Here is an 8,992-nt window from a genome sequence, read left to right as displayed (position 1 = left end):
AGACATAAAAAAATTCCCAACTGTTTAAAACATTAAAAAGAAAAAAAAAATTCAACATCAAGCTAAAAACCAGAATGAAATTCTACATGCCTGAATAGGCTTGGCACCAAGAAGAGTACTGTACAGGGAAAGCAGTTCCCTGATGTCAGTAGGCAGGGAGTTCCAAAATGTGAAGGTTACCACACTAAAAGATCAACTGCTTACAAATGTGGAACTAGACCAGGATGTCAGGAGCCTGCAAACACCTTCGCGGTAGTGGCGACTGCCCTGTGGAATGCCCTCCCAGCAGATGTCAAAGAAATAAACAACTCTCTCATCTGAAGGCAGCCCTGTTTGAAGTTTTATTCTGTTTTTAGTGTTCTGCTGGGAGCTGCCCAGAGTGGCTGGGATAACCCAACCGGATGGGCAGGGTATAAATAATAAAATTATTATTACTATTACTATTCCTGCTGGAAGAGTTCATCACAGATGGGATAACCGCAGAGGCCCCCTTGGTATCGGGAGCCTGAACAAGAACGGACAACGGCTAACTGAACTGTGCTCATACCACAGCCTGTGCGTCACGAACATGGTGTGCTCTACCAAGGCAAAACACTCAGTGTCCTGGAGACATCTTAGATCTCAGGTCACTGGCACCAGCTGGACTGGATTGTCACCAGGCAATTGCACTGAACTGTGTTAATGCCACACGGAGCTACCACAGCACTGACTGCGACAAGGTCACATCCTGAAGGTGAGCAAAGAGGACCTCTAGCCAATCTAAGGTTCTGCACTTTGGAAGGCAGAACCAGCTGCTCCAATATAAGTTGAGGGACACCTGGTTTGCTGGTAGGGAAAAGGATCTAGGGATCTTAGTGGACCACAAGCTTAACATGAGTCAACCTGAGAGTGATGCAGCAGCAAAAAATGCTAATGCAACAATAAAAGTATCCAGATCAATGGAAGACAATAACACAATGAAATTCAAAACAGTAATAATTTATTGTGTATTTATTCAAAATCCATTAAAAAATATTTATTTTTATTCCATTCTCTCTCAGTTCTTTTTCTTCTTGACACGTGGGGTTACACAGGGGGTAGATCATATATCCTAAGGAACTGAAAAACCCAAGATTCTATGAGATCTTTTGAGGCAAAATAGTTAACAACTTTCTGATCTCTCTCTGTCCCCTGCCCTGTCTTTTGCAAAACAAAGGTGTCAACCCTGTGCCCAGATCCGCCCCCGCCCCCCAGCCTCCCTGAGGTGGTCCAAAGGAAAGAAGAGCAAGGCATAAGGCACCAGCTTGGCTGCAGGAGTTGCCAGAAGGAGGCCTAAAAAATGCCACCCAACCATCTTAGGGACTCCACTCTGCATCTGTGTAGGGCTCCTTCTGCCGGAGCCTGTCTTCTGACACAGGGGAAAGTCCCTCACTCACCGAAGGTTTGAGACCCATTGGCTCCCCTCCCCTGGTTCCCGGGCCTCTTCTTCCTCTGACTGCTCCTCCACTCCCTGGGCTCTGAGACGTCTTCTGTTCCTGTTTCTCGAGCTGCTTCCTCCCACCATTCCTCTGTGCCCACCCCTTGGTTTCACCCCTTGGCTTCTGTCCCCACAAGGCAGCTTCCCCCTACCTGATCTGGTCCCACAGCCACTGCTTCCCTTCTGCCGCCATGAAAAGATGGAGAAGGAGGTCTTGCCGGCATCATTCTGTCACCTGCAAGAGAAAAAAGGTAAGCAGGATGCCAGGAGTGCCTGCTTCTCTCACTACAGATGGGCTTTTGAGGAAGTCTTACCTGCTGAGTGCATTTGGATGTTGGCCTCTTTCTGATGCCCAGTGGAGCCTGAGGTCTGCACTACCTATAAATCTTCAATGATGATGTCATCTGGATGGAAGAGAATGAGAATGAGAAGAAAATGAAAATGAAAATGAGATTTTCCCACAGGCCTTTAGTCAAAAGGCGCTGTCTCCAGGTGTGGGGCTTACCTTCTTTCAGCTTCAGGCGGAAGCAAGCCAGGTCCGTCCGAACTACTGTCATCTGCAGAGGAAAGAAAAATCGGGGTCAGATGGGAGAAGCAGTGCCAAGTCAGGAAGGACGGGTATCCCTCTGTCTTGGGCCCAATCCTTTGTTCCAGAGGACCTCCTTGGGCCCTGCAGCCTCCTGGGCAGAGGTGGAAGGGCAGCAGCAGGAAAAGAGGCAGGAAAAGCCTCTGGCCTCATCCTGGCCCCCAGGGACACACCCCACATCATCTGAGCTAAAGATCACTTGGGGATGTGATCTTGGAGGGATGGAAGTTACCAAAGAAATGAATAGCAGAAGGCAAGGTACTTACTCGGAGGTTGGGGTATTTCTGGGCAATGGCCAGCAGCAAGGAAATGCTGCTGGCCGCTAGTTCTTGAGCCTCCCCACTTTCCCCCAGGGCGTATCCTCGGAGGTCCTGAAGGAGGAAAGAGTGTCTCAGAGTCAGGGGCCAGTCTGGGCCAAAGCGGCCCCCACTGCCCCCACCACAGAGTCCCTGGCACTTCTGGACCATGAGGGTTTGCCAGCTTTGGTCTTGGACCAAATTGGGGGCCAAACAGGCTCTGTGCCCCAGAAATGGGACAGTCCAATGGGTATGGGACAGTGGGGGGGGGGACGACAACCCTAAAACCACCCCTGATGCCATCGGGACACTTACACTCAGAAGGTGTAGGAGGGTGCCAGGGTTGGGGGCTTCCATAAGGAGACTGCCCAACAGGAGCCGGAAGTGCCTCTTCAGTTCCTGCGGGAAGAGAGAAGAAAGTTTGAATGCTGGGTTGGATTCTGCAAGGGTGTGATGAAGAAGAAGAGCTGGGAAGGGAAGTCAAAACAAAAGACATACTTCTCTCTTCTCCTCCTCCTCGGCGGCCCCTTTCAGCACGGCCTCCAAAGTCCTGTGCAGGATGGCACTGATCATATCGCAGCTGAATTTGGGCCTCATCATGCTGCAGAAATGAAAGGGAGAGGGTTAGAATCTCCCTTGCCCCGTCTCCCTCCCGCCTGCTCTTTCCCCCTGGAGTTCTGCCCCCCACCCACAACCCCATCCACGCCAAAGACCCCACTCACCTTAGCTGGAGGACGGGCTCCAAGGCAAGGGCCAGGGTCAGGGGGTGATCCCTGAAGTGCTCCAAGGGCCCCAAGATGTTCTGGAAGAGAACAGAGGAGGAAAATCAGCTCCGATCCCAAACACCAGGCTTGGCTTTGCAGGGGAATGGCAACCCCATGCCCTAAGCCGGCAGGGTCTTCCTCTCCGCAGATGCACAACCTCTTCCCCCCACACCACCCATCACTCACCAGAATGGCTTGGGCCGTCTCCTGCTTGGAGCACTTCAGGGATCAGAGTCCCCTGAGCTCAGCTGCCTGGCAGCTCTGGATGACCCCCAGGAGGTAGACCTGTTCATCTTCCAGCAGCTGAAATGCAAAGGTCAGGCTGTCAGTTCCTCGTGAGGGGAGGGCTTCTCTGCATCTGAGAGTGCAGAGTGGGGGGCAAAGAGCCCAGGCAGTGGGGGGCAGGTCTGAGGGATCCAGTCCCTGCTCTTGTTTCCTCCAATACTCACCCCTGGGGCTGGGATGCAGAACCGCAGCAGAATCGCAAACAGAAGGACATGGGAACAGGTGAGTCCTCTTTTGCATCCTTGGACTAGTTGCCCCCCATGCCCATCCCTGCCCTCCTCTGTCCAAAAAAGGAGGGCCACTTGCTCACCTGGCGCCACGGGCTGCTCTGGGTCTGGCTGGGGGGCCACCCTGTGGCAGCACCTGAACAGGCGCCTTAAGCACCTGATCCTAGAAGAGATGAGCAGAGAGAGCGACTAAGACGCCGGCATCCCCAATTCTTGGGGGGTGTTTGGGTGTGAGGAGGGGAGTCTGGAGAAAACAGTGAACCACTGCCGAATTGGCAGAACAGAAATACATATGGGGAGCCTAATCGATCCTTGCTGGCCCATCATGACCAATTCCTTCCATCTCCCTGCAGTTCAGTGACCTGAGGGGGCATCATCAGAGCCTGAAAGAGGCAGCCCAGAGCATGAAGGGCTGGCAGAGAGAGAAAGGAGGTCCCAAGTGCTCTGGGTTCAAGAGCTATGGCCATGCCAGGACCCAGAGAGCGTGGCCCACTTATTCATGCAGTCAAGCAGTATATAAATTTCATGAAGCAAATGAATTTTGGTCATTCTTAACATTGTTACCAGATTTTTTGGAAAGGGTGGCGGGGGGTTTCCCCCTCCAGCAGGCACCATACCCCCCAAATCAACACCTTCACTTCTACAAATGTCCGCACAAAACACATCCTGACACAGTCCTTTCCTTTTTCTATTCCAAAGGCTCCCATAAATAAGGGTAGAACATTTGCCCTAATGAAGGCCGAGCCTTTTGCTCACAAGGCGCTCAACCAATCCGCTCAGACTATCCAAAGAACTGTCCAATAGCAACCAGTGAGCGCCACGAAACAGCACCCTCTAGAACAAAGCACTGAGGGCACAAGGAGAAGGGGACGACAGAGGACGAGATGGTGGGACAGTGTTCTTGAAACTACCAACATGAGTTTGACCAAACTGCGGGAGGCAGTGGAAGACAGGAGTGCCTGGTGTGCTCTGGTCCATGGGGTCACGAAGAGTCGGACACGACTAAACGACTAAACAACAACAACAACAACAGAACAAAGCACACAGGCACTGCAGCTGCCAACCAGCCATGGCCTCTGCTCTACAAGTAGGAATTCCCACTGGGAAAAGGGGAAAGTCAGAACCGGCCATGAAAACCATTCTTGGTCCATTGAAACTAGTCTTTTAAGTTTCAGTCTAGGCTCTTGCACTACCAACCCAGCTGTATGCTTGTGAAACATGGATCACTTATAAACGCCATCTTCAACTCCTTGAAAGATTCCATTAATGGTGTCTCCGAAAAATGTGACACACCACTTGGGAAGGCAGGCGAACTAATACCAGTGTCGTGGAAGAAGCAAAGATCGCCAGTGTGGAAGCAATGATTCTTCAACACCAACTTCATTGGACTGGTCATGTCCAATGGCTGAGAAACACTGGCCTGTGAGTGCTCCAATAGGAGAACAGCCTTTACCAAAGGTGTCATGGGCTTTGAAGACACTTAAACTCAGGAACACTGTTCCAATGCTGTTCTGCTCAGAAGGAAGATGGCTACCAGAGAAGGCACTTGGGACATGGCTAGGGGCAGCCATCATCCCTGAAGCATGAGACCACGTACACAGCAACCCTTCTGCCAGGGTGATCATCACTGCCCTCCTGGTCTCTGAGTGCCAGACAGGTAGCCATCTCAAGGACAAGAGTGGATCCAACCTACGTGGATTGGGGACTTGGCCAGGACAATAGGGGGTACTCATCCTGGCTGGGAAACAGGACCATGTATATATTTTTCTTTGTTTTACTTAATGGTTGTAAGGTGGAGGTCAAGGGGGGGGACAGGGACAAACCTGATACTCAGGTGTCTGCCAGAAAAACCTCCCAGTTTGTGACACCCCCTCCCCAGAGATGAAGAGAAAGGGATGCTACTTACAGTCTACCCATGTTGACAATGAAAAGATCCCACCCTCCTATCTAAAGTAACTATCTAAAATGCCCACCCAAGCCTAAATCTGACCCCAACCCCAACCCCTGCCCTAAGTCTATACCTAACCCCCACCCTAACCCTACACTTAACCCTAACTATTCCTCTATCTAAAAAATAAAAATATATACAGAATATGCACAGGTGTGCACAAAAAACAAAAATATTAAAACAAAGAACAAAAAATAAAATAAAATAAATAAAAGTGTTAAAATCAAATCAAATCAAAATAAATCAAATCAATCAAATAAAAGTAATAAATGAAATCAAAATCAAAATAAGAAAACGAAAAAAGAACAAATCACTAATCCTCCTCTTACTCTCCACCAACTGCCTCCACCAACTGCCACCACCACCTCTCTCCTCTAACCTCTTTTCACTAACCCACAATGGCCGCCTGCAAGCCAGTGGCTTTTAAAGGAGAAGCAAGCGATGTCACAAAGGAGGGCGGGTCCTTGTCACCATGGCAACCCCCCACCAGGTCCTGGCCGCACCTGGCCCCTCCTGAGTGGTGATGCTCCTCTGTCAGAACCCAGAGGCACCTGCTGTTCCGCATGCAGAATGCTCTAATCCCAAACTCTCTAGCCCAACGACTGGCTCGGCCACAATAAATCCATTTGTTTCTAAGGTGCTTGGTGGCTCTCTTTTTCTACGTTTGCTGCGGGGGGCTTAATAATATCACTATCCTTCTGCACTCTGTGAATTAAGCAGGGCATGTATTTGCAAGCATTTGTAACTTCTACCACATAATTTTCAGGTGGAACTCAAATCGGGAGAGAAAAGGGTAAATGCAGCCTGCTCTTTCCATGTGGGGGGCACATTTCGTGGTGCATGCAAGTTTAATGGTGGGCCATAACATTAAAGGCAGGCGCGTTGGGGACCTGTCCGGCCTAAGTGGGGAAAGGAACCATCAAATTCGCTCATAAAACCTCTCTGGCATGGGAGCACATGAATTCCAGAGCCATGGGCACATGAATGATTCACAGTCTCAGTTACAGATAGGTAGCCGTGTTGGTCTGCCATAGTCAAAACAAAAAATTTTCCTTCCAGTAGCACCTTAAAGACCAACTAAGTCAGTTCTTGGTATGAGCTTTCGTGTGCATGCACACTTCTTCAGATACCTGGACTTCCATTTCTGGTATCTGAAGAAGTGTGCATGCACACGAAAGCTCATACCAAGAACTGACTTAGTTGGTCTTTAAGGTGCTACTGGAAGGAATTTTTTTTGGCTTCACAGTCTGTTTCACATTTGGAAATATGCCCGGTTGACTGCAAAGAGCACATACCTGCTTCTTTCCAAAGGAGTGCTAAAATCAATTAACAAGTGCTCGTAGAGGCAGGCCTGTTCCTGTCCCCACCTCAGATAGTCTCAAAGGGCGAGGAAGCCAGTGCAATTTTATCAGCAATTTCAGCAGAAGTTGTGTCTAAAGAGTGCAGCAGCTACCTTTGGGCTGATCAAAATCCTGGCACCTTGGCTGAGTGTCCTGGAGTATGCACAGAAATCATTGACCTCCAAGGGGGATGTAGCATTTAAAAGACCACAGGGCAAATGTGCTCCTGAGCATATGCAGAATCCTTTTCCTCTGGTGAGGTGTGGGGAACCTCTTGCTAGACTGCAACTCCCGTCAGCTCCAGCAAGCAGGAGTTCAGCAACATCTGGAAGGCCAGAGGTTCCCCACACCTGAGCTAGGGACTGTGAAGTATCTGTGGATTCTGGAGTCCCAGAATTCACCTTAGGTATAGTTTTTCATGGATGTTAGTGACTTCACCTGCCTGATACTGCATAGGAGGTGACCTAGGATGAGATTGCTGGCAGGTACTCATGCTATGGCCTGGCTGACTTGCTTGCACAGTAAACAGGAGATGAGTACTCAGTGTGTAATCTTATCACAGTGAAGAACGGTAGCAACTTCCCCAAATCTCTTGCTAAGCAGCAAAACTCTGTATTGTTGGGTCTGCCTGCTGGCAAATATAACATTGAATCACAATGGTACAAAATAACTCAGCAAGCTGACATTTATCAAGAGTTAAACAAAGGTTAGTGTACTAAATATTATTTCCAATTCTAGGTAGTTTTCTACTGGAGAAATACCATATATGATTATAAAAATCTAAAGCAAAAAATATTTTAAAATATGATTTCATTTCTAGATCAGACAGACAAGATTTCTTCTACTATATATTTCTTTCTTTATTATATACACACAAAGCTTCTATTTTTAAACAGGAAATATTTTTGTAACCTAAGGTCTGTTATACAAATCCATACAGATGTTCATTTTGTTACAGTTCTGTTAAGTTGTATATAAATTATAAAGATTCCAAGTTTTTTTATGTTCTGCCATGAGTCTATCGCACGTTTTGCCATTACTGCATATTCTGATACTTTCTCTTTCCATTCATCTATTCCAGGACATATGTCAGATTTCCATACGTTAGCCAACACCACTCTGACTGCTGTGGTTATATAACTAAATAGTTCCACTGACGATTTCTCAATACAGTAGCTGAAGGAGTCATTCCCAACGGCATAGTTTTGGGGTCCAATGCAAATTTTGGGGTTTTTTTTTTACATTTTTTCATTTCAAAATGAACTTTCCTCCAAAACTTTTTGGTCTTTTCACAGATTCACCATAAATGGAAGAAGGTTCATTGAGGTCTATGACATTTCCAGCAATGTCCATTCATTTCATTATTCATCTTCTGTATATCTTTCAAAGTTATATACCATTGAAAGAATATTTTTGTACAGTCATACCTAATGTTACGGCCACTTCGGGTTACGTGTTTTCGGGTTGCAGACTGCGGGAAACCCAGAAGTACTTCCGGGTTTTGCCGCTCGCGCATGCGCAGAAGCGCCAAATTGCGCCGGCGCCTGCGTATACGCAACGCTTCAGGATGTGAACGCTGTGGGTTGCGGACATGCCTTCATCACGGATTACGTCCACAACCCGAGGTTTCACTGTACCAGTTTTGTTTTAGGGCTTAACTTGCAGTGATCTTTATTCCTTTATTCATAATTGTTCTCATTGTTCCACTGTAAACTGTTCTTAAAATTTTTGCATCCATTTTGTCATATAATGTTTTGCTTGTTCGGGCTCGGTGTCATATTTGAGTAATAGTTTATAAATTTTACCCAAAAGGTAGACCTCTGTTATGATGGACTCAAATTCTGTCTTTTCACTGATTTAACTGTTTGCCATACAGTCTTTCTTGAATCTGGATATTAGTTGACAGTATGTAAGCAGTTTCATATTTTTTCTCCTCTTTAATGCTTCGGCATGTATTTGATTTGTTCTTGAAGATGAACCATATCTTGGTACCATATATAGTCGTACATTCTCCTCTTGGCTCTGATAATAATGTTCCAGTGGTGACATTAACAGTGCTGTTATGGGCATTTTGTGATTTTTGTAGTGCA

General features: G+C 47.5%; 1 protein-coding gene across 10 annotated transcripts in view; it reads right to left on the bottom strand.

The window, feature by feature from the left end:
* Nucleotides 1-962: 962 nt before the first annotated feature.
* Nucleotides 963-8,992, bottom strand: part of LOC309362155 (uncharacterized protein) — a 103,318-nt gene continuing 95,288 nt past the window's right edge. Inside the window, exons 1-11 of one of the 10 annotated variants that reach the window (XM_081897711.1) lie at nucleotides 7,341-7,764; nucleotides 3,698-3,777; nucleotides 3,289-3,405; nucleotides 3,061-3,140; nucleotides 2,837-2,939; nucleotides 2,654-2,737; nucleotides 2,309-2,413; nucleotides 1,962-2,013; nucleotides 1,771-1,860; nucleotides 1,609-1,691; nucleotides 963-1,090 (exon numbers count right to left, since the gene is read on the bottom strand). In XM_081897711.1, the coding sequence (XP_081753837.1) occupies nucleotides 1,835-1,860; nucleotides 1,962-2,013; nucleotides 2,309-2,413; nucleotides 2,654-2,737; nucleotides 2,837-2,938 (369 nt within the window). In that variant the 5' untranslated portion in view covers nucleotide 2,939; nucleotides 3,061-3,140; nucleotides 3,289-3,405; nucleotides 3,698-3,777; nucleotides 7,341-7,764 and the 3' untranslated portion in view covers nucleotides 963-1,090; nucleotides 1,609-1,691; nucleotides 1,771-1,834. The other 9 variants (XM_081897710.1, XM_081897707.1, XM_081897709.1 and 6 more) reach the window with 9 other exon arrangements.

This window comes from Podarcis melisellensis (assembly GCF_964234715.1).
Source record: "Podarcis melisellensis genome assembly, chromosome: Z".
NCBI lineage: Eukaryota > Metazoa > Chordata > Lepidosauria > Squamata > Lacertidae > Podarcis > Podarcis melisellensis.
The sequence above is the reverse complement of the archived record's forward strand: the minus strand, read 5'-3'. Positions and strand labels throughout refer to the sequence as shown.